The 21803-nt window shown below is 45.9% G+C and overlaps 9 protein-coding genes across 11 annotated transcripts; 5 read left to right on the top strand and 4 right to left on the bottom strand.

Moving 5' to 3' along the window:
* The first annotated feature begins 1 nt into the window (after nucleotide 1).
* On the top strand, nucleotides 2-3282 carry LOC110191886 (inactive CLIP domain-containing serine protease A3). Its single transcript, XM_020962871.2, has 6 exons — nucleotides 2-427; nucleotides 761-1555; nucleotides 2169-2271; nucleotides 2328-2455; nucleotides 2521-2628; nucleotides 2762-3282. Exons 1-6 carry the CDS (start codon nucleotides 367-369, stop codon nucleotides 3127-3129), a joined length of 1563 nt encoding a protein of 520 aa, XP_020818530.2. The 5' UTR covers nucleotides 2-366; the 3' UTR covers nucleotides 3130-3282.
* Nucleotides 1585-2674, bottom strand: LOC110191889 (uncharacterized). Its single transcript, XM_020962874.2, has 2 exons — nucleotides 2545-2674; nucleotides 1585-2112 (listed from the first exon to the last, which is right to left on the bottom strand). Exon 2 carries the CDS (start codon nucleotides 2094-2096, stop codon nucleotides 1707-1709), a length of 390 nt encoding a protein of 129 aa, XP_020818533.1. The 5' UTR covers nucleotides 2097-2112; nucleotides 2545-2674; the 3' UTR covers nucleotides 1585-1706.
* Nucleotides 3283-3397: 115 nt separating the features above from the next.
* Nucleotides 3398-5156, top strand: ea (easter). Its single transcript, XM_020962872.2, has 3 exons — nucleotides 3398-3705; nucleotides 3906-4292; nucleotides 4357-5156. Exons 1-3 carry the CDS (start codon nucleotides 3645-3647, stop codon nucleotides 5085-5087), a joined length of 1179 nt encoding a protein of 392 aa, XP_020818531.1. The 5' UTR covers nucleotides 3398-3644; the 3' UTR covers nucleotides 5088-5156.
* Nucleotides 5091-5980, bottom strand: LOC110191890 (39 kDa FK506-binding nuclear protein-like). Of its 2 annotated transcripts, none has more exons than XM_020962875.2 (4): nucleotides 5859-5980; nucleotides 5734-5775; nucleotides 5455-5667; nucleotides 5091-5399 (listed from the first exon to the last, which is right to left on the bottom strand). In XM_020962875.2, the coding sequence occupies exons 2-4, from the start codon at nucleotides 5747-5749 to the stop codon at nucleotides 5335-5337; spliced, it is 294 nt and encodes a 97-aa protein (XP_020818534.1). In that variant the 5' UTR covers nucleotides 5750-5775; nucleotides 5859-5980; the 3' UTR covers nucleotides 5091-5334. The 2 variants fall into 2 exon arrangements, with proteins under 2 accessions (XP_020818534.1, XP_086695026.1); XM_086838900.1 differs by having other exon boundaries at nucleotides 5831-5949.
* An 8-nt stretch (nucleotides 5981-5988) lies between these two features.
* mRpL9 (mitochondrial ribosomal protein L9) lies at nucleotides 5989-7065 on the top strand. Its single transcript, XM_020962783.2, has 2 exons — nucleotides 5989-6289; nucleotides 6346-7065. Exons 1-2 carry the CDS (start codon nucleotides 6218-6220, stop codon nucleotides 7018-7020), a joined length of 747 nt encoding a protein of 248 aa, XP_020818442.2. The 5' UTR covers nucleotides 5989-6217; the 3' UTR covers nucleotides 7021-7065.
* Nucleotides 7039-8661, bottom strand: Fkbp39 (FK506-binding protein 39kD). Its single transcript, XM_020962782.2, has 3 exons — nucleotides 8484-8661; nucleotides 8094-8306; nucleotides 7039-8012 (listed from the first exon to the last, which is right to left on the bottom strand). The coding sequence occupies exons 1-3, from the start codon at nucleotides 8497-8499 to the stop codon at nucleotides 7159-7161; spliced, it is 1083 nt and encodes a 360-aa protein (XP_020818441.2). The 5' UTR covers nucleotides 8500-8661; the 3' UTR covers nucleotides 7039-7158.
* Nucleotides 8662-11928: 3267 nt separating this feature from the next.
* On the top strand, nucleotides 11929-17112 carry Cyfip (Cytoplasmic FMR1-interacting protein Sra-1). Its single transcript, XM_020962718.2, has 9 exons — nucleotides 11929-12311; nucleotides 12382-14213; nucleotides 14281-14573; nucleotides 14639-14751; nucleotides 14815-15014; nucleotides 15071-15606; nucleotides 15662-15756; nucleotides 15816-16202; nucleotides 16259-17112. Exons 1-9 carry the CDS (start codon nucleotides 12105-12107, stop codon nucleotides 16472-16474), a joined length of 3879 nt encoding a protein of 1292 aa, XP_020818377.1. The 5' UTR covers nucleotides 11929-12104; the 3' UTR covers nucleotides 16475-17112.
* Nagk (N-acetylglucosamine kinase) lies at nucleotides 16653-21692 on the bottom strand. 2 transcript variants are annotated; one of them, XM_020962723.2, is made up of 5 exons: nucleotides 21558-21692; nucleotides 20912-21016; nucleotides 18464-18674; nucleotides 18176-18401; nucleotides 16653-17997 (listed from the first exon to the last, which is right to left on the bottom strand). In XM_020962723.2, the coding sequence occupies exons 2-5, from the start codon at nucleotides 20935-20937 to the stop codon at nucleotides 17396-17398; spliced, it is 1065 nt and encodes a 354-aa protein (XP_020818382.2). In that variant the 5' UTR covers nucleotides 20938-21016; nucleotides 21558-21692; the 3' UTR covers nucleotides 16653-17395. The 2 variants fall into 2 exon arrangements, with proteins under 2 accessions (XP_020818382.2, XP_086695024.1); XM_086838898.1 differs by lacking the exon at nucleotides 21558-21692 and adding an exon at nucleotides 21368-21516.
* Nucleotides 19445-20776, top strand: SerRS-m (Seryl-tRNA synthetase, mitochondrial). Its single transcript, XM_020962722.2, has one exon. The coding sequence runs from the start codon at nucleotides 19445-19447 to the stop codon at nucleotides 20708-20710; it is 1266 nt and encodes a 421-aa protein (XP_020818381.2). The 3' UTR covers nucleotides 20711-20776.
* Nucleotides 21693-21803: the final 111 nt, after the last annotated feature.

The following is a 21803-nucleotide window of genomic DNA, read 5'->3' as shown; positions in this document are numbered from 1 at the left end:
CCTGTAATGTTTTTTTTTTGCTTTACTAACTAGCTCTGCTTGGCCCAAAACATGTTTTTGTGTCATCGAGTTGTGGCTAAGGCTGTTCTGGCCGCTGGTCGGTTACTCATAGTGCTCTTGGATCTGTTTGGCTGCTCTTTGGCCCAATCTGTGTTTACGGCCTGATAATTGGTTTTCTCGCGTCGCTCTCTTTCCGTTTGTTATTCGTCGTCGCCGCTGAAATCGAAATCACAAAATCAAGAGCTGGAAGTGGAAGTAAGATATGCATGCGGCTGGTGCGGAGATTGGACCAATTTATTTCAATTTCGCGCTTGGACCGACGACGTTGTGGCCGCGGAGTCCGATTCCCAAATTATCTCAACTGAAATGCTTCGTTCTAAACAACTAGCCGTCACACTGTTATTAAACATCCTGTTGCTCCTGAGAGGTGAGTGAATCAGTATTGCCGGGTAGTCCTATCCCGGAAGAACGAAAGACTGAAGAAGCGAACGTGCCGCGGAGGTAGGGTAATTAAGGAACAACGCCGCTAAGTGGGTCAAGGCCAACTAGAAATTCCCAACCGACCATGCGAAGGGCAATAAACCGCGCAAGCGATTGCGAACGCGAACGCCGCTCCACAAAAGTGAGTGAGTAATTGCCGCGGGCACTTCTGGTTTGCTGGTTTTCTGGTTCGCGATTGCCGTCTTGCCGACATTGACCCTGGCGGCCCGCTTATTTCTTGCTTTGTCATCCAGCCTCTAGTTGGTTTTCCTTGTTTCAGCACATCCCGGTGCCACTGCCTGCCACTGCATTCGCCTGGCCGAGTGCCAGCCCTTCGCACGCCTCTTGCTTCACCATGGCCCCGGAGAGCAGTCCGCCGTGTTCGCCAAGGTTCATTCGGCAAGCTGTGGCTTCCAAGGCCTTGAGCTGCAGGTCTGTTGCCCCACATCTCGCAAGCGCTACCTCGATGATTCATCCTTGGTCAAACCAAGTCGCATGTTGCGCTTCGCGCCCCCAGACGACCGCTGGATTTGGGATGACTTTGGTAATAGAAAGTCGAGTAGTCACTCCAATTCGGACTCCAAGTCCCACATTGATTACTTAGAAGCGGAAACGAGTTTGCATGATTACTGGGATTTTAAAGAGCAGCGAAACTGCCCTAAGCCATTGGAACCGGAGTTCTTTGACCACCGATTTGATGGTAGTCATCACTTTCACTATCGAGTAGAACACGGCAGTAGCGATGGAGCGCGAACTCCGCGACCAAATCCCATGGACAGACCCATTGTGTTTCCCGGAGATCTGCGGTTCTTGCGTCAGGGCGGAGACGAAACAATTGTTGACTCGAGTGAAGGACCACCCCTGGCGCCATTCACCACCACTCCACCTTCAACGATTGTTCCAGCTCCAGCTCCCCCCACTACTAAAATCATATCTCCAACACCCGATGCTGTGATGACAACGCAAGTTAACCTACCAGGGTGCGGGATAAGCGTAGAGAGCCGACTGCTGGGAGGAGAACAGGCCGCAGCAGGACAGTACCCATGGCTGGCCAGGATCGCTTATCGCAATCGATGTGAGTGCTCCCATTAGGCGCTTTAAATCCTCAATTTAGAATTTTATTAACAATCCCCAATCAACGCAACACCCGGTCTCCTGTGTGTCTGTGTGTGTGTAAGGAATGTCAGGAAGATCCCTGTTTGAAGCGAACCTGTTCTGTGGGTATCCTAGCCAATCTCGTTGGCCACGATTCCCAACCTCGTGGTGAGATAGACTCCGAAGGCAAAGAGTAGAGCAGCTAGCCCCAGGGCCACAGGTCCTCGATTGTTCGGAGGTGCAGAAAGTCCGCCGAAGCCACCGTCCTTGCCCCCAGAACCCTTTCCATCAGAAGGACTACCCCCTTTTCCCCCAGGTCCGCCCTTGGGACACTTTCCACACTGGGTTCCATCGCAAGGTTTTGGGCCACAGGGCTTTCGCTTCGGGGGAGGAGGGGCAGCATTACCACCGCCGCGAGGAGCGCCAGTACTACTACCGCATCCCCCTCCATTAGATTGGCAAGGGGCTTTACCTGGTGGCGGTGGCGGTGCTTTGCATTTGGCACAGGGACACGCGCACATCTTTTCCTGGAAAAGGCTGAGGAATAAAGAAAGACGTTCTTTTAATGTGTATATTCGTTATTATGTTTACAGCCAGCAGCCGTATTAGCTTCCGCTGCTCCGGATCCCTAATCTCTAGTAGCTACATTGTCACCGCCGCCCATTGTGTGGTGAACCTGGTCAGCGAACTAGAACTGTAAGTTTGAACCAGAAAACTAATAGTGTCTTAATCCTAGCTATCTCTTTCAACAGATCCCATGTAAGATTGGGAGGACCGGATGCTTCAAATGCACTAACCATTAGTCAGGTTCTAGTGCATCCCAACTATGATCTGCCCCGATATTCCAATGACATAGCTCTTCTGCGCCTCAACAGCACAGGTAAGTGCTCCTGAATCTGTATACCGTCTCACTATTTTTGGACTTATTCCCTCTATTGCTTCCAGGAGCCATTACGCCTATTTGCTTACCTTTGAACAACTCGACGACCCTAGGAAACAGGTTAATTGGACAAACGGGAGTTGCAGCCGGTTGGAGTACTAGGAATCCGGAAAGTGAGTCTAAAAAAAATATATATCGTCTATATCTGGTCTGTTGAATTTTTCAACTAACTTTTACTAAACTCAAAGCTTGCTTAGGACATTCATTCCCGGTTATTATAAATTTTATTTGTTTTTCCATCTCTAGGTAGTGGGTCAAGCAATTTCTCCTCCGAGGTGCGCTTCATCCGCTTGCCCATAGTGAACACCACCAGCTGCGCCATAGCCTATGCCAGCCTCAGCGAGAACTTTCAGCAACCGATCGTGATCACGCCGAGACATCTTTGCGCTCAGGGTCAGCCCATGAATGACGTGTGCCGCGGGGATAGTGGCGGACCCTTTATGGACGACGGCAGCTCTGGTCTATTTGGAATGATGGGACGGCACACACTAATCGGTATCGTGGCTTTCGGACCAACGCTGTGCGGAGTGACCACCATTCCCGGGGTTTACACTCTGGTTAGTAGCTTTACCGATTGGATCGTGCAGACCATTAACGGTGTACCCAATCAATGAGCGGTGGTCCCCTCGGCAACCTAACAAAAGTTCATCCAAAGCCTTCAATGCCAAAGTCACAGAGAATACCCAGGAATAATCATTTGGGGTTAATAAAATCATATGAATATCATATATATATATGTACTATAATATAAAATCACTAAACTACCATATAGATTATATTATACTGCGTTAAGTGAAGATCTATATCTGATCCCACTATTATTGTTCGTATCTGATTTCGAGAGTCACCCCGAAAAGCTTATGGGACAAAGCTTGTGAGAACACAGTTTTCAAAGCCATCGGCCCAGCTTCAGTCGTGTGCCAAGCTTCGCTTCGGTCACTCCGCTGTCCGCTTTGTGGGAATTCCAATTTAGTCATCACATCTGTATCGTCCATATTATCGTGCCGTTTATTTTGATAACTGCTTCTGCGATCGATCTGTGATACCACATAGTACCGAGACCAGGCTAAAGACAAACCAAATACCCACTGACGACGTCTTAAGAAAGGATTAAGCTTGCGTAACAGAAATGTTTCAACTATCAGTTATCTGCTTCTTTGTGGGATTTTTGGCGAAATCATCGGCGGGCCGTAAGTAAATCAAATTGAAGACTTTGGCTTTGGGACTTCCACAAGATTCACATCTTCTGGGGATGACGAACTTATTTGTTTTGCCGCGGGCCTTCTAAAACCTGTTTTATTGCTTTTATAACTAATAACCAAAACCAAATGGTTAGCTTAATGAATGAAAGCGGTTACTTACATGCGTCTTTAATACTTTTAACGTCCAGAGTTCTATTTCCCCAATGAGGCGGCTCAGGTGCCAAACTATGGGCGCTGCGTCACGCCCAACCGGGAGCGGGCACTGTGCATCCACCTGGAGGATTGTAAATACCTTTATGGCATTTTGACGACCAGCCCCCTCAGAGACACAGACCGCCTGTACCTTAGCCGCAGCCAGTGCGGCTATACGAATGGTAAAGTGCTGATTTGCTGCCCGGATCGCTATAGGGACAGCTCACCGGTCACAGCAATGCCGACTAGGCCCAATATCACCAGCACCAGCCTTCTCCCGCTGCCCGGTCAGTGCGGCAATATACTCTCGAACCGGATTTACGGTGGCGTAAAGACCAAGATTGACGAGTTCCCTTGGATGGCTCTGATCGAGTACACGAAAGGTAAGGGCATTGGTAATCAATGGAAACGTTTATAAGCTCACCCATAATTTATTCCACCATGCAGCTGAGGGGAAGAAAGGTCATCACTGCGGCGGATCCTTGATCAGCACCCGGTACGTGGTGACCGCCTCTCATTGTGTCAATGGAAAATCACTGCCCACCGATTGGCGGCTGACGGGAGTACGTCTTGGAGAATGGGACACCTCTACTGATCCAGACTGCGAGGTGGATGTGCGTGGCATGAAAGACTGCGCGCCCCCGCATCTGGATGTGCCCGTGGAACGAACTGTGCCACATCCCGCCTACATTCCAGGCTCCAAGAACCAAGTCAACGATATTGCACTATTGCGTCTCGGCAAACAGATTGAATACACCGACTTTGTTCGTCCGATCTGCCTGCCACTGGATGCGAACCTGCGAGCAGCTACATTTGATGGTATCACCATGGACGTTGCTGGCTGGGGCAAGACAGAGCAGCAGTCTGCCAGCCCCTTAAAGCTCAAAGCGGCGGTCGAGGGCTTTCGCTTGGATGAGTGCCAGGGCGTCTACAGTGGCCAGCAGATTCTACTGGAAGAGACTCAGATGTGCGCAGGCGGAAAGGAGGGCGTTGACTCCTGTCGCGGAGACTCCGGTGGCCCGCTTATTGGGCTGGACACTAACAAGGTGAACACGTACTACTTTTTAGCAGGCGTTGTATCCTTTGGACCAACACCATGCGGCTTGGCCGGTTGGCCGGGTGTCTACACTCTAGTGGGCAAGTATGTTGACTGGATCCAGAACACTATCGAACCTTGAGTGTAGTGAGGATTGTAAATTGAGTTTTTATTGTAAATAAATTGGACCTACAAATCTGTTTTTCAATTATTTGTTAGAGTTTGAGTTGTATTTGCGTTGCAAATACAGAATCCCAGTGATAGACGGTTTCAGCAAATTACTGACGTGCGTTTATTTGCAAAACTGGTTAAAAATATTGTTCGAGTTGATGGAATAAAGTTCTTGAAGCTTTTGTTCAGTTTATCTTTTCGTAACATGAAAAATCATATTAATACGTTGAATCATCGTCTTCCTCAGGCTTCCAGTAGCCAAACAGAGAAACCGTGGCATTGCCTACAAGATGGAAACAAATTTAGATAGCCTTAAATTTTCAGGAACTCGAGGTCACCTTCTGTTTTGAACACAATCTCTTCGCCCTTGCTAAAGTTGAAGTTCAGCAATGCCTGAGGAATCACTGGCGACACCGTCGCCACAATGAACAAGTAATCCTCGATCATAAGGTAAATCTTAGCAATTTCACCGGAGTCGATGGCGACACCCGAAATGTGCAGAGATTTCGGAGTGCAACAAATGTACTCGGTCCCAGGCGTCATGTTTAAACCTAGGCAGCAAAATGTTAATAAATTAGATGTTTTTAAACCGAGCAGACCCACGGGAGTCCACTTACCAAAAAACTCTGGCATCTTGCGAAAATATTGACTGTTGAATTCTGCAAATAAAAAAATTTTTAAATCCCAATACGAAAACTTATGCATAAAACGCACTGTTGCGCCAACCGTAAACTCTACACACCAATACGACCACAATTCTTTTCCAATAATGGCGTATCCGGGACGCTCAACGGTTGAATAATGACACCCGGAAACAAGCTTTTCAGTCTGGCGGCTCAGTTAGAAAACAATCGATAAATAAACCATCGATTATATCGATGAATTAAAAAAATGTTCATTACATTTTTATTTTAGTTTTAGTTTTATTATTATTGAATTGAGAAACATAATGGTAATTTTTTAGAAAACTTTTTTTTATTAACCGCATTAACGACTAAATACTGAAAATATCGGCGAGCCAGCAAAGGCAATTGTTGAAGTAATGACATCTGGCAGCTCTTGAAGCAGGCGTGCAGTCTGGGAACTCCGACGGTGGTAAAAATGTTGAAGAATATCTACGTAACGCCGTTAAATTTGCTTAAATCAGCCACCAGCCTGCAGCAACAAGTGCGAGTAAGTGCTATTCACGATCTGAGAAGCGATCCCCATTCATCACATTCTGATTCCAGACCACGTTCGTTCTCAAGCGAAAATATGACCCGCCGCTGCACAAAACCAACGAGAAGCCGCGACGGATGAGAGCCAAATACTTCATCTACGAGCTCGTAGAAGATACATTGGTCAAGAAGCGGCCAAACATGGAGGCGGTGCTAAAGACCTTTGTGGAGGGTGTTGGTGACAAGGGGGATGTGGTGTCCATGAAGCCGCATTTTGTGTACAACAAACTGCTGCTTCCAGGCCTTGCCGACTACAATACACCAGAGAACGTGGCGAAGTACGCCAAAACTGAGGAAGAGAAGTCGGCGGTGAAGCATAGTTCGGCGTACGCCCAGCGCACGGTCAATATGTTAGAGTCCATTGTCCTGGCGGTGGTGATGAATAAGGATGAGCCGTGGGTGCTGGAGCCATGGCACATCAAGGCCTCTTTGCGCAAGGCCGGCTTCCACTGTCGCGAGGAGTGCATAACTTTACCCAAGGAGCGCATCGAAGGTCCCGATCTGAAGAAGGAGAACAAGGATTTCTACTGCACCGTGACCATTAATAACCTAGAGCAGGCCCGGCTTAAGTGCCGTTTGCACCACTGGAGCACAGATCCCAGTGAACGACTCCCCTATGTGCTGGAGCATTGGAAGCAGGTGTCGGAACCACTGCTAGAGGTCAACTTCCCCGGGAAGTCTGTATAGAATAAGAAATAAACTTGGTAATGTGTGAACAGCGCGCAAAACAAAGTGTTTATTTTAACATTTTATCAAGTTTTACATAGAAAAGTTGTACTTAAAGGCTACTTTTTGAGTCTATATATATGATGTGGGTTTAATTGGTTAGTGCACTGCCTTCAGCTCCACCTCAAAAACAAGTGTCGAATTGGGTGGGATGGTCGGAGGAGATCCGCGTGCTCCGTAGGCCATGTGCGCCGGGCAGGTAATGCGACGTTTGCCGCCAACCTTCATGCCGGCAACGCCAACATCCCAGCCCTTGATCACCTCGCCACCACCCAAAGCGAACTTGAAGCCCTTGCCCTTGAGCAGGCTGTCGAAAGTCTTGTTGTTCGACTGCAGGCGGCCGATGTAGTAAACCGAGACTCGTTTTCCCGGCTTGGCCTCGTCTCCCTTGCCAGTAACGACATCGAACACTTTTACACCGCCGGTAATAGTGCGCTCGGCTGCAGACTGCTGTTGCTTGGTCTGATCCTTTCCTTTGGGCTGCTCTTTCTTAGCCTCGGGCTTGGTCTTCTGGTTCTGAGGGGTCTTTGCCTCCTTCTCCTTCTTAGCGACGCCATTCTGCTCCTTGACACCTTTCTTGGTATTGGCCTCGGGTGATAGCTTAGCCACCTTGGCCTTGGGCTGCTCTACCTCCTCTTCGTCATCGGAGTCAGAGTCTTCTTCTTCACCAGACTCGTCCTCATCATCATCGTCATCGTCCTCATCTCCATTTTCTAGGAGCGACTCGTACTCCTCAATAAGGCGACTGTCATCATCGTCTTCCTCCTCCTCCTCACCATCTTCATCATCATCGTCCTCCTCGTCCTCGTCCTCATCTTGAGCATCTGCCTTCTTTCCTTTCTTCTTCTGCTTGGCTGAGTCCTTGATCAAGTTCTCAATGGTGTAGTCTTCGTCATCTTCATCTTCGGAATCGACGTCGTGCAAGTAGCCTAACAAAGATACCGTAGCATCCCCTGCAAAGCAAATAATCATGATATATGTAACTCTGAGCCGGGGAATCCAAATTTATTAAGTTCCAAAGAACTCGAACTCACCTTCCGTATTAAAAGTTATCTGGTCGCCCTTGCTGAAGTTTAGGTCTAGCGGTGCCTGGGGAATGGCTTTCGACACTGTGGCCACAATGAACTTCTCAGTCTCGTTTGTAACGTAAAGTTTGGCACTCTCGCCCTCGTCGATGGCGACGCCAGAGATGTGGAAGGACTTCACAATGGTCTGGGAGTACTTGCGCCTCGGCTTCATATGCAAACCTAAACGGCGGGAATATTTGTATGAATTACATTACTCTTAATGGCGCCACCGTCCACGCTGCCGGCACCGCCACAAGACTAAGCACGTGGCTCGAACAAGAACCGCCCGAACCGAGGAGTTCCCCAGCATTCAACGAGTGCGTTTACTAATATAGTAATCTAAATGCTATCGCTTACCCCAAAACATGGACATCTTGCAAGGATATGGACTTCTTTTCACGGAAATGCAAAAAAAAGGAGAGTTTAAAATTTAAACTTTAAGAAGTGACGCCGACAGAAGACCGTTGCTGAGCTGTCTAAGAATACCACGATAGAGCTGCGAAACTATCGATGTCACTATAGCGTTATCGATAAGGAGTTGATCTGTCGTTTTTTTCTTAACATTATTATTTTTATAATACTAAAATAGACAAAAATAGCTAAACATTTTTTATTATTATCATTAACAATCTAAACAAACGTCATTTTTTAACTTAGCAATTAAATTGTATATTCATCATCATTATAGTTAATATTATTATAATAAGAGATATTCTTTAAGAGATATTTATTCGTCAAGTAAGATGTCCAAACTGTTCTCCTTATTTAATTTGTTCTTGATATTTATTTTCCAACTTGTTGCATTCCGTAACTCAAAAGTATTCATTATGAATATCTACCACATTTAATTGAAAAATCAAATGTATATTATACCTTATGTACAAGTAGAACCTAATGTTTATTTCTATTCTTTATAGATTTTGTACTAATTAAACACAAATTTTTAGCACAACCACCAATCATATTTTAAATCAGAAGCACTGTGACGGCAGCCTAATATTGGGTAAATACCTTAAAAATTCAATGGGCATCCATTGTAGGGCTTATAACTTCGATTTACGAACGCATGCGCATATGCACGGTATATAGGCTTACTAGGGGAAGATTATTGAATATTTAGTGAACATTTCAATTGGTTTTAACCGTCAGATTTCGAGAAAATCGAATACTGGCTTCATATCGATAGGGGCGCCCCCACACCCTATCGATGAATAGCCCGCCAGAAAATATTCCTATTGAGCATGTAAACAATTGTATGAAATATGTATTCTTCATGAATGAAATTAATATTCCAAGCATTTTGGTAGATGTTTCATCTAAATCCGTTCAGCCGTTTAAGAGAAAACATCACTTTTTCATTTAGTTCCATAAATGTTCCTTCGAAGAATAAAAATACCTGGCAGCACTGTTTGCCTTAAATTAAGTCAATTTGATTTAATCTTTATTAAAAAAAACTTATGGAAAATGAAGATCGTACCATTAACGGGATCGCAATTCTGAACATTTTGATATATGTTTCATCAAAATCCGTTTAGTCGTTCCCGACTTTTTAATTTATTTCCATTTTTATGCCAGCGAAGAATAAATAATATATCCGGCAGCCCTGCCTGCCTAAAAACATGTAAACTTGATTTAAGCTTTATGGTTAAACCTATGCAAAACGAAGACTGTCCTATAGACGGCATCGTAGTTCTGAACTTTTTGATATATGTTTCATCAAAATCCGTTCAGTCGTTAATGAGAAATCCCGACTTTTTATTTATTGCAGTTTGGTACCAGGGGTGCATAGTCATGCCTCCTTAGTATATAAATTAGTAATTCAAATGTTAATTTCTCCAAAACGACTGAACGGATTTCGATAAAACACATACCAAATTGCTTAGAATAACGATATCCTTTATTGGACAGACTATTAAATGTTATTTCGAAAATTTGTTTCTCAAATCTAGTGCTTCAATGCCCTTGCTTTGGAATATGATTTCAGGTCAAAAATTTGCAACGCTGTGAATAAATTATTTCCGACCCTATAAACTATATATATTCTTGATCCTCATCAACAGCCGAGTCTATATAGCCAAGTCCATCTGTCTGCCTCTTCAATTATAAGCAAACTAGACCCTCATATTTAAAGCTATCTAAATAAAACTTTGCAGTTATCTTCTATATACTCTCACTAGTGTATAATGGATTAAAATGTTCAGAACTACAGTGCCGTTTATTCCATTTGCATACATACGTCCTACCATTAAGTTTAAACACATTATTTTATTTAATATTCTTCGTCGAACATACACACATTCATACATACATACATTTACGGCAATAAATGAAAAAGTCGGGATTTCTCATTAACGACTGAACGGATTTTGATGAAACATATATCAAAATGTTCAGAACTGCGATGCCGTCTTTAGGACAGTCTTCCTTTTGCATAGGTTTAACCATAGAGTTTAAATCAAGTTTTCTTGTTTTTAGGCAGGCAGGGCTGCCGGATATATTTATTCTTCGCTGGCACATAAATGGAAATAAATGAAAAAGTCGGGATTTCTCATTAACGACTGAACGGATTTTGACGAAACGTGGATCAAAATGTTCAGAATTGCGATCCTGTTAATGGTACGATCTTCAGTTTGCATAAGATTTATAATAAAGTATAAATCAAATTGACTTAATTTAAGGCAGTCAGTGCTGCCAGATATATTTATTCTTTGTAGGCACATTTATGAAAATAAATGCAAAAGTGGGGTTTGCTCATGAACGACTGAACGGATTTTGATAAAACAACTACCAAAATGCTTGGAATGTCAATTCCATTCATGGGGCATCCATATTTTATACAATTGTTTACATGGTCAATGGGAATATTTTCTGGCGGGCTATTCATCGAAAGGGTGTAGGAGGCGCCCCTATCGATATGAAGCCAGAGCTTGTGAATGAGATCGGAAAAAGAAACCGCTAATTCAAAAAATCTGTGTGTTAAATTTAATAGATATTTAATTCGAAATTGTAGAATATTTTTCCCTATCGTTTGAGATACCAAGCAAATTGATTGAAGGTCTTAAGATTTTTGTAATAGTTTGCGTCTATTCCGCCGTGATATATACTGAAATAATCTAAAAAGAATGAAATAAGTAATTTTCCCTGTTAAGATGAAAATCCCATCAAATTGTTTTGAATGGCTTTCCCATTTATTGGGCAGTCACTTTTTTAATGTTTTATTCAACAATTTGCTATTTTTATTTAATTTAGAATTTATCTTAACATGGTTCCATGGTCTGGTTCAGCGAGTGGTTCTCTGCTGGTCCCCATCTGGTTTTATTTTTATAGTTCGCGCCTTAGCTATCAGCCCAAATACACCATCCACTGTTATTCGATTTTCTCGAAATCTGACGGTTAAAACCAATTGAAATGTTCACTAAATATTCAATAATCTTCCCCTAGTAAGCCTATATACCGTGCATATGTGCACGTGTTCGTAATTCGAAGTTATAAGCCTTAAAATCTTGGATGCCTTTTTTCTCGAGGTTAGATCACTGTTATGCGATTTTCTCAAAAACTGACGGTTTGAAGAAATTGAAACTTGGTAGGGTAAAACACCAATAAATAAATAATAATTCATTTTTTAACATTTAGAATTTTTATTTTATTTGAATTAGTGCCTTATTTACGAAAGAAATTTAAAATTAAAGATCCCCTCCCTTTTCCATTTTTCCACCGTTCCATTTCGATGCTAATTTGACGGACATAAGAACTTATCGGTGCATCCGCCCGATAGAGGTGGAAAAACAACGATGCATCGATGTTTTGGTGAAGAACATCGAAACATCGATGTCTCCATACATCGATGTTCTTGCACCTCTATGTTTGTGTATTTGTGGCAGCGATAGGCGAAAAAATCATCTTTTTCGGGGATTTGGAGCCCCGCCTTGTTAAATTGCATTTAATTCGAGTCTCCGGGGGCATGATAAAAAGTGCAGCATGACGGAGAAAATTACGCTAGCGGACGCGCTGTCCAATGTGGAGGTGCTGGACGAGCTGTCGCTGCCGGATGAGCAGCCGTGCATAGAGGCCCAGCCCTGTTCCATTATCTACAAGGCAAACTTCGACACTAACTTTGAGGACCGCAATGGATTTGTCACCGGAATCGCCAAGTACATTGAGGAGGCAACCACTCACGCAAATTTGGTAAGATATTTGGACGTGCCTTATTCATTTAACCAACTTACTCACACCCCTTCCTACTTCCGCCCCGCAGAATGTTTTGCTGGACGAGGGGCAGAAGCATGCAGTTATGCTGTACACCTGGCGCTGCTGCTCGCGTGCTATTCCGCAGCCCAAGTCCAACGAACAGCCGAATCGTGTAGAGATCTACGAAAAGACGGTGGAGGTCTTGGCACCGGAGGTAAACAAGCTGCTGAACTTCATGTACTTCCAGCGCAAGGCAATTGAAGCTTTCTCAGGCGAGGTAAAACGTCTGTGCCACGCCGAAAAGCGCAAGGATTTCGTCTCCGAGGCGTACTTGCTGACGCTGGGCAAGTTCATTAACATGTTTGCCGTCCTGGACGAGCTAAAGAACATGAAGTCGAGTGTGAAGAACGACTATTCCACGTATCGACGTGCGGCACAGTTCCTCAAGGTGATGTCCGACTCGCACACCCTGCAGGAGTCCCAAAATCTCTCCATGTTCCTGGCCACACAGAACAAAATTCGTGACACGGTCAAGGACACGCTTGAGAAGATCGTAGGCTATGAAGATCTGCTCTCGGACGTGGTCAACATTTGCGTACACATGTTCGAGACAAAAATGTACTTGACACCGGAGGAGAAGCATATGTTGGTAAAGGTTATGGGCTTCGGCCTCTTTCTCATGGACAGTGATGCCTGTAACATCAACAAGCTAGACCAGAAGAAGAAGATCCGCTTGGATCGTATTGACCGCATCTTCAAAAACCTGGAGGTGGTGCCGCTCTTCGGCGACATGCAGATCGCCCCCTTCAATTATATAAAGCGCAGCAAGCACTTCGACTCCAGCAAGTGGCCGCTCTCTAGCTCGAATGCCATTAGTCCCCAGGCAGATTTAATGGTGCATCTGCCCCAGATACGCGAAGACCACGTTAAGTATATATCAGAACTGGCTCGATACACAAACGAGGTGACCACCACCGTGAAGGAAAATCCCTCTGACGCCGAGAACCGAATCACCTCTGACCTCGCCCTGCGTGGCTTGCAACTGCTATCGGAGTGGACCAGCGTGGTCACGGAGCTGTACTCTTGGAAGTTACTGCACCCCACCGACCATCACCAGAACAAGGAGTGTCCTGTGGAGGCCGAGGAATATGAGCGGGCCACGCGCTACAACTATACATCGGAGGAGAAGTTTGCCCTCATTGAAGTGATCGCCATGATCAAGGGCCTACAGGTGCTGATGGCGCGCATCGAAACCGTGCTGTGTGAGGCCATCCGTCGAAACATCTACTCCGAGCTGCAGGACTTTGTGCAACTTTCGCTGCGTGAACCGCTACGAAAGGCGGTGAAGAACAAGAAGGATTTGATCCGGAGCATCATTATGTCAGTTCGCGAGACGTCGGCCGACTGGCAGAAGGGCTACGAGCCCATCGACGACCCAGTGTCGAAAGGAAAGAAGGATCCCGACGGTGGTTTCCGCATACAGGTACCGCGCCTCAACGTAGGACCCTCTTCTACGCAGCTTTATATGGTGCGCACTATGCTGGAGTCGCTGATTGCCGACAAGAGCGGAGGCAAGCGTACGCTCCGCAAGGATATCGATGGCAATTGCCTGATGCAGATCGACACATTTCACAAGACCTCCTTCTACTGGAGCTATCTACTCAACTTCAGCGACACGCTGCAAAAGTGCTGCGATCTCTCTCAGCTATGGTACCGTGAATTTTACTTGGAGATGACAATGGGTCGCAAGGTTAATAAGTGCTTAGTGCGACACCAGCACAACGAGGAATGCAAGGATCTGATCACCATGGAGAAGCGCATTCAGTTCCCCATAGAGATGTCCATGCCTTGGATCCTCACCGATCACATTCTGCAGACAAAGGAGCCCTCGATGATGGAGTAAGTAATACAAGAACAGCTTGACTTTTCCAAGCCCTACTTACAATTCAACACTGTAATTTCGCAGATTTGTTTTGTATCCCTTGGATCTTTACAACGACTCGGCGCACTACGCCCTTACTGTCTTCCGCAAGCAGTTCCTCTATGATGAAGTGGAGGCCGAGGTCAATCTGTGCTTCGACCAGTTTGTCTACAAGCTGAGCGAACAGATATTTGCCCATTACAAGCAGTTGGCGGGTAGCATTTTTCTCGACAAGCGATTCCGATTGGAGTGCGAAGTGCTCGGCTTCAACTTTCAGTCATATCCACGAAACAATCGCTATGAGACCCTTTTAAAACAACGACATGTGCAATTGTTAGGTAATCAAGCATTTCTATAGATTTAACTCTTTATTAAACTATTTTATTTATCTTATTGTTTTTAGGTCGTTCTATTGACCTAAACAAGCTGGTAACCCAGCGCATAAACGCCAACATGCACAAGAGTATAGAGCTGGCCATCAGCCGTTTCGAAGGCAACGATATAACTGGCATTGTGGTGAGTAAATTCAGAGCGCAAACAAGGGGGAGGAAGGACGAGCCTCACATGTTGCATTTTTAGGAACTGGAGGGCCTGTTGGAGGCGAATCGCATTTGCCACAAGCTACTGAGCAAGTACTTGGCCTTGGACAACTTTGATGGCATGGTCAAGGAGGCTAATCACAATGTTCTAGCACCGTATGGCCGCATTACGCTGCACGTCTTTGTGGAGTTGAACTATGATTTTCTCGTCAATTATTGTTACAATGCAGCCACAAATCGGTGAGTTCACTAAATAATTAGGTTTCCCATTAATTACAATCTACTTTTTCAATTAGTTTCATTCGCACCAAAGTAAATCTTTCGTCGTCCCAGGCCATTCAGAGGGAGAAGCCTCCGCAAATGTCACATTACTATCTTTGGGGCTCCAAACAGCTGAATGCCGCGTACTCCACCCAGTATGGCCAATACACTGGTTTCGTTGGCTCGCCGCATTTCCATGCAATGTGCCGCCTGCTCGGCTACCAGGGCATTGCCGTTGTTATGGACATTATACTCAAGGACATTGTTAAACCCTTGATCCAGGGTTCATTGCTGCAGTTTACCAAGACACTGATGATTGCCATGCCAAAGTCCTGCAAGCTTCCCCGTTGCGAGTACGGATCCCCGGGCGTGTTAAGCTACTACCAAGCCCACCTTACAGACATCGTGCAATATCCGGATGCCAAGACTGAGCTGTTCCAGTCCTTCAGGGAGTTTGGCAACAGTATCATATTTTGTTTGCTGATCGAACAGGCGCTCTCTCAAGAGGAGGTGTGTGATCTGTTGCACGCGGCGCTCTTCCAGAACATCTTCCCCAGGCCATTCTGCAAGGGTATGTAAATAGAATATATATTTCAAAGAAATTTTGTGAATTTTTATTTCTTCAGAAAACGAGAAACCTGAGGCCAAACAAAAGCGTCTTGAAGCTCAGTTCGCCAACCTGCAAATCGTGTCCAATGTGGAAAAAATTGGCACTGCTAAGGTACGATGTTAATGAATTCAGTTATTGAAATGATTCTATCGAATCTTGATAACCTACAGCAAGCCATGATCGCTCGCGAGGGGGACTTGCTGACACGTGAACGCCTGTGCTGCGGCTTGAGCATCTTCGAGGTGATACTAAATCGCGTTAAAAGCTATTTGGATGATCCAGTGTGGTGTGGTCCGCCACCCGCCAACGGGATTATCCACGTGGACGAGTGCTCTGAGTTTCATCGATTGTGGTCAGCCCTGCAGTTCGTCTATTGCATTCCAGTGAGAGGAACGGAATACACCATTGAGGAGCTCTTCGGTGAAGGTCTTAACTGGGCGGGCTGCGTCATGATTGTACTGCTCGGTCAGCAAAGGCGTTTCGAGGCTCTTGACTTTTGCTACCACATTCTCCGGGTACAGCGCGTCGATGGCAAGGATGAAGACGTCAAGGGCATTGTAAGTGTCACTTCCTAAGAGATTAAAGCTTAGCTAAAGTTAAAATTTATTTGCAGCAACTCAAGCGAATGGTGGATCGCATTCGTCGATTCCAAGTATTAAACTCACAAATATTCTCCATTCTTAACAAGTATCTGAAGGGTGGCGACGGCGAGGGCTCAAATGTGGAGCATGTGCGGTGCTTTCCACCGCCGCAGCATCCGTCGGTCATATCGTCGTCGTCGTCCCACTATCAGGATCCACAGAGGTTGCGCCAGAGCATGAACAATTGAAAGCCCTTACGACGATCGGTAATATGCATTTAAGCGAAATAGGTTACAAAAACCGCAATTAATCGTAACTACAATTTCTCGCTACGGGATTTGTCGTCGTAATTTAGAAACCGAAAGAGCCCAAAGTCCTGGCTATGCCGCTCCCAAATTGACAATTTGTTTAGGTGTCCGAGGGCAGTTTTCGGAATTATTTAAATTCGATTTTATTGGAAATGTTTTTCATTCGTACAGTACGTAAATTGTATTATTCAAGCAATTATATATATATATATATATATATATATATATGATATAGTATTGAACCCCATGGCATTCAATTCGCTACTCGGTACGTTATCCCAAATACTCTATAGTAAGATCGCTAAGACATTGTGTTTGGCCTCTCTTTATTTCTTCGCTACAAACTAGATACGTTCTTGTTTTGCTCCCCCGATTTGAGAATCAAATTAGCCAAAGAATTGACAGACAGCACGGCGAAATAAAAACGAATTGGCTTTAAATACAATCAAAGTATTACAAAATAGATGCAGCAATTATAATGAAAGATATTATAACAGCCAACATTCAGACACTTATACACAATTAATACAATGAACATTATCGAATAAAATTTTCATACGTATTTCTAACAAACCCAAGAACGCGGCAGGTATTATTTTGGTGATTTACATAAACCTCTTTTTGGATTTGAAATCGTCTGGAATCAAACTACTATCAAACTATCTATGAACCGATAAAGCCCAAAGCCGACGTGGCTGATGAAAAGTAACTACATACACTCTGTTGGCATTGAACTTTAACTTTAAGGGTATCTGTATCAAAAATTAATTTACTTTCTGTCGTCTGTAGATCAACCGATTTATGTATCTTCTCATACTCTGGTACTTTGATTGGATGTTTGGGAATGGATTTATCTATGAGCTACACATCTACTGACGCCTTGCCCACCCCGTTGGCCTTAATTCCTGTCTTCTTCCGTGGATCTGTGTATGTGTGCAGGACCGTGACGTTGTCCGCATAGTTCCGCGGTAGTTCAAACTTTGCATTGTCCGCACCCAGGTAGCATGCTCCGTAAGCACTGCTCTTGGTGATGCTGACCAACTTGAGGTTAAAGTCGATAGGCGTCTTGGAGAGCTCCGCGATGAATGTCTCCTGCAGCAGGTTCCAGCTAGACCACACCGAGCCCACGCACACCACGCTCAAGTCACCGGACTTGACCAGATCCTTGTGAACATTTGGCAGCAGGGACACAATCATACGTGCCAGATGCACACCAGCCTCGCGGAACAATCCGCGTGCCAGTTCATCACCATTCTCTGCATTCTGGGCGAGCTTTTTGCACAGATTGGCGAAAAAGGGCTTGTCGAACTTGGCGTAGCAATGAGACAGCATATCGTACCGGGTTTCAATGCTGAAGTGCTCCTTGATCAGGGCCCAGGTCTTCTCAACGGGGGCCGGCGATTTCTCGAAGTTGTCCATGTGATCAAAAACAACCTTTACCGCACGATACGAGATGAACCAAGCTGCGGAGTGGAAGGGTTACGATCAATCAACAACAACAGTGGCAATGAGTCAGTGGCAATCAACGCTATCAGACAATCCTAATCGCAGATGCAGCCGTTAATCGCGACATTGGCATGGCATTAAACAACCATTAGCTGATAAGGCTAAGGCTTGTGTGAATTCGCGCTCCCTACTCACCACTGCCCTCGTCACCGAGGAAGTTCCCCCAACCGCCGCAGTTCGACGTAGAGCCATCGGGATTGCGCAGCAGGCAGTTTGACCCCGTGCCCGAGATGAGGACCATGCCGCCGATGGGGGATGCTGTGAACATGCTGCCCATGGTGTCACTGGAAACGGCGTAGCTCTCGGCTAGATCTGGAAATGTGGTTCGTAGCTCCTGCTCCAGTTCTCGGTTTGTGGCCTCCTGTTGGGACAAACATGTTCAAAAAAACCGTTGGATAGTAAGGGGTTATAGTAAGTCTTTACCTGCTCGCAGCCGCTGAGGCTTAGACCCAAGCTTGTGAGCGGCGTGTCCTTGGGTATGCCTGCCTCCTCCTTGGCCCTTTCCACCATGTCGGTGATACGACGGGCGCACTCCGGGATGCCGATGCCCCAGTGGTTGGTGCCCAAGCCGCTTGTAGAGCCCACCGCCTGACCGCTCTCATCGCAGATAACCAGCCTGGAGTGCGTGGCTCCCCTAAAATCGAGTAACAAGGAACGTTATTCCTGAATATATTTCCGGATTCTCTTTATTATTACACAATAGGTGAGAGGGCCGTGACCGCGGACAATAAATAATGCGATGGAATCAAATTGAAGCGAATTAACCGATCCCCGCTGCAAATTGGAATTAAAGAGGCGCACAATTGACGAATTCATTTAAAGAAAACGTGTCACACGCACAAAATTGGATTCGACAGATCATAGACGGGTCATGTCGCAGGTCCCAATTAACCACAGTCCAAATGCGGGCATAGAATATAATAAATGGGCCAAACTTAGAATCGTATCCCAAATTTGAAAAAACGGTAAATAGGGGCCTGCATTGCCGTTACATTGCAGCTGCTGATGGATGGATAAGTGACGTGACGAAAGTGCAGCACTTATTAGGCTCAATTAAGCATACATATGCCAAATGGGCACAACAAAAGGCATTTGTTATCGCCGCCTTAACTATTTTTAACCATCGTCCAATTTACTGCGGTCGTAAAAAACCTCTGCATCAAATTCAAACCGAGTACGTTTTTCCTCGACGTATTGGGCGTCAGCGAGTTGGCAGCACCGAAAGCCAATCTCCCTCTCTTGCTTGCCACCAACCTGCCAACTCGTTGCAGTGGGTTATCAAACAGCCGGGCGAAATTATTAACGAAAATTGTACGCGGAAGCATTTAATGATTTCGTCGATACAGTGACTAGACCTGCACCCCGCGATCGCCGGCTTTCGATCTATAAGTTAAGTTAATTGAAATGAAATTGCTGACAAATGTCCGGAGGCTGCGGCCGCTGCTGGCGCTGCGCCGCCAAAGGTCGCATGACGCGAAAACTGCGGTAGCGGAGGAGGCGCCAAGGCAACCGGTTCCAACCAGTGCCCAGCTCGACGAGCTGGAGCGGAATGTGGAGCTCCGTCAGCACCGAAACAATATGCCGCTGATACGCTCCCTCGTCAAGCAGGTAAAGGACGGCGATCCGGACACTCTGAGCAAGCTTCACTCAGAGCTGGAGCAGCTGCCTAATGCCACGCATCCGCGGCTGCAGGACTACGGTGTGGAGCCGAGGGTGCTGGCGCAGTACATGCACAAGGAATTGCCGCCGCAGTCCAACCTTAAAGAGTTCTCCGAGCTGGCCCGCTCTTTCAATCTCTACAGGATGGATCATCTGGGCAACTACACAGGCCACAAGAGCTATTACCTCACCGGCCAACTGGCCATGCTGGAGCAGGCCATTATACAGTACGCACTCCAAGCGGTCATGGACCATGGTTTCAAGCTAATCTCTGTACCGGACATTTTGCCGCGAGAAGTGATCGAGTCCTGCGGCATGCGCACGGAGGGCGAGCGCACCCAGGTGTACAAGCTGGACACCGGGGAGTGCCTTTCAGGCACATCGGAAATGGCGCTGGCTGGCTTTTTTGCGGGCAAGGAGCTGTCAGAGAAGCAGCTTCCCCTTAAAGTAACTGCCGTGAGTCGCTGCTATCGCGCCGAAACGTCTGGACTGCAAGAGGAGAAAGGCATCTATCGGGTGCATCAGTTCACTAAGGTGGAGATGTTTGCTATCTGCACGGCCGAGCAGTCGGAAGCCGAGCTGGAGGAGTTTAAGAACATCGAATTGGATCTCTTTAGGCGCCTGGGCCTCAACTTCCGGCTGCTGGACATGCCGCCGTGCGAGTTGGGAGCTCCGGCGTACCAGAAGTACGACATCGAGGCTTGGATGCCGGGCCGCCAAATGTGGGGCGAGCTTTCCAGCTGCAGCAACTGCACTGATTATCAGGCAAAGCGGCTGGGCATCCGGTACCGTCGCACTAGCGACGGACAGGTCCTGTATGCCCACACCATTAACGGCACAGCGACTGCTATTCCCCGATTGCTGATAGCCTTACTGGAGTCGTACCAGCAGGGCGAAAACATTGAGATACCCGATGTGTTGAGGCCTTTCATGGACGGACAGGAGCTAATCACACGGAACAAACGGATACCCGAGACCAAGCTGGTCAAGTTCATCAAGGCCCAAACCTAGCATTCTTTTTTTTTTACTGAACTCTTGACTGTTATGATTAAAGCGCGCGGAATATTTTGAAGCACACTCCCCAAAGGCCTTATCGTCTCTATCTGCCAGATCCATTGGATAACGCATTGCGCTTAATCACACTCATTAATCAACGCTATTGTTATTAAATTACAAAAAAGTGGTCGGTGTTGTGGTGGTAGTTCTACGTACCCTTCGACTCCGCCGAAATACTTCATCCTGATTGTGAGCTATCTAACTGGCGGCCGAATCTAATCCCAACCGGAATGTGGCTCTGTGGTACGATCGAGGCGATTCCTGCAAGACAAAAACAAGTGCAATTAAGCAATAAACAGTTGCTGGATTAATTTAAGCAATCAACTGGTTGTTAGCACTTGGGTGCAACCTTATCATGTATCACATAACTCCCACCAAACATTTGTCAACCTGTGTATTGTTGTTGTGACTAGGTAAAAACCGCTGAGCCAGGTAAAAATGGCATTAAAGAACGGCCAGAACAGCAGTGACCAAGTGGTGCATGCGCTCGAGGAGTGCAAGCATTGCTGGTTTCTCTAGAGGTAACACTGTAACCAAGCTCTCGTTCGTCGCAAAGTGAGAGTGAAAAGCGTGCAAACTAGTTTATAATGTATCCCGCTCACTTTTGCTTACGTTACACACTCATAGCGCAATTCTGCCATAATGTTAATATTGTTTTGATTTGATTGCCATTCCCCGAACCGCCTGCTTTCCCCCACGCCACACGCCCACACTGAGCACAAAAAACTCATCGTAACTGATTAGAGGCGACATCAGGAACTATGGCCAAGATATAATACGACGACTAACCACCAACTCTTACCCGGCAGAAATGATCTAATCGAGCTGCAAGCGATCCAAGCGCTACGAGTCCCAAACACGAAATGTTGTGTTTTTTAGGGGACATACTCTTATTTAAAGCCAAGCGCTCATTGATAATTTGTATACCCTTGCAAAGACTATGAAGAATTTTGCAACGCTGTAAAGAATACGTATACGACCCCATAAGGGTCCTAAATATAACTTAAAACCTTCGGAGTAGTCTTCTTTTATATTGCAGCTATATAAG

This window comes from Drosophila serrata, unplaced genomic scaffold (assembly GCF_035046125.1).
Source record: "Drosophila serrata isolate PLE 108 unplaced genomic scaffold, ASM3504612v1 contig_360, whole genome shotgun sequence".
Lineage (NCBI taxonomy): Eukaryota > Metazoa > Arthropoda > Insecta > Diptera > Drosophilidae > Drosophila > Drosophila serrata.
The sequence above is the reverse complement of the archived record's forward strand: the minus strand, read 5'-3'. Positions and strand labels throughout refer to the sequence as shown.

What these genes read in the sequence shown, in the direction of transcription:
- mRpL9 (XM_020962783.2), top strand. Translation starts at nt 6,218, where the DNA reads ATGTTGAAGAATATCTACGTAACGCCGTTAAATTTGCTTAAATCAGCC. An exon ending in GCCTGCAGCAACAAGTGCGA is followed by an intron (nt 6,290 to 6,345) that starts GTAAGTGCTATT and finishes TTCTGATTCCAG; the next exon opens with ACCACGTTCGTTCTCAAGCG.
- ea (XM_020962872.2), top strand. Translation starts at nt 3,645, where the DNA reads ATGTTTCAACTATCAGTTATCTGCTTCTTTGTGGGATTTTTGGCGAAA. An exon ending in GGCGAAATCATCGGCGGGCC is followed by an intron (nt 3,706 to 3,905) that starts GTAAGTAAATCA and finishes TTTAACGTCCAG; the next exon opens with AGTTCTATTTCCCCAATGAG. An exon ending in TCTGATCGAGTACACGAAAG is followed by an intron (nt 4,293 to 4,356) that starts GTAAGGGCATTG and finishes TCCACCATGCAG; the next exon opens with CTGAGGGGAAGAAAGGTCAT.
- SerRS-m (XM_020962722.2), top strand. Translation starts at nt 19,445, where the DNA reads ATGAAATTGCTGACAAATGTCCGGAGGCTGCGGCCGCTGCTGGCGCTG.
- LOC110191889 (XM_020962874.2), bottom strand. Translation starts at nt 2,096, where the DNA reads ATGTGCGCGTGTCCCTGTGCCAAATGCAAAGCACCGCCACCGCCACCA.
- Fkbp39 (XM_020962782.2), bottom strand. An exon ending in GATAACTTTTAATACGGAAG is followed by an intron (nt 8,013 to 8,093) that starts GTGAGTTCGAGT and finishes TTTGCTTTGCAG; the next exon opens with GGGATGCTACGGTATCTTTG.
- Nagk (XM_020962723.2), bottom strand. Translation starts at nt 20,937, where the DNA reads ATGAAGTATTTCGGCGGAGTCGAAGG. An exon ending in GCCTCAGCGGCTGCGAGCAG is followed by an intron (nt 18,402 to 18,463) that starts GTAAAGACTTAC and finishes TTGTCCCAACAG; the next exon opens with GAGGCCACAAACCGAGAACT. An exon ending in CCTCGGTGACGAGGGCAGTG is followed by an intron (nt 17,998 to 18,175) that starts GTGAGTAGGGAG and finishes TCCACTCCGCAG; the next exon opens with CTTGGTTCATCTCGTATCGT.
- LOC110191886 (XM_020962871.2), top strand. Translation starts at nt 367, where the DNA reads ATGCTTCGTTCTAAACAACTAGCCGTCACACTGTTATTAAACATCCTG. An exon ending in CTGGTCAGCGAACTAGAACT is followed by an intron (nt 2,272 to 2,327) that starts GTAAGTTTGAAC and finishes CTCTTTCAACAG; the next exon opens with ATCCCATGTAAGATTGGGAG. An exon ending in GAGTACTAGGAATCCGGAAA is followed by an intron (nt 2,629 to 2,761) that starts GTGAGTCTAAAA and finishes TTCCATCTCTAG; the next exon opens with GTAGTGGGTCAAGCAATTTC.
- Cyfip (XM_020962718.2), top strand. Translation starts at nt 12,105, where the DNA reads ATGACGGAGAAAATTACGCTAGCGGACGCGCTGTCCAATGTGGAGGTG. An exon ending in AAAAAATTGGCACTGCTAAG is followed by an intron (nt 15,757 to 15,815) that starts GTACGATGTTAA and finishes GATAACCTACAG; the next exon opens with CAAGCCATGATCGCTCGCGA. An exon ending in ATGAAGACGTCAAGGGCATT is followed by an intron (nt 16,203 to 16,258) that starts GTAAGTGTCACT and finishes ATTTATTTGCAG; the next exon opens with CAACTCAAGCGAATGGTGGA.
- LOC110191890 (XM_020962875.2), bottom strand. An exon ending in GATTGTGTTCAAAACAGAAG is followed by an intron (nt 5,400 to 5,454) that starts GTGACCTCGAGT and finishes TCCATCTTGTAG; the next exon opens with GCAATGCCACGGTTTCTCTG.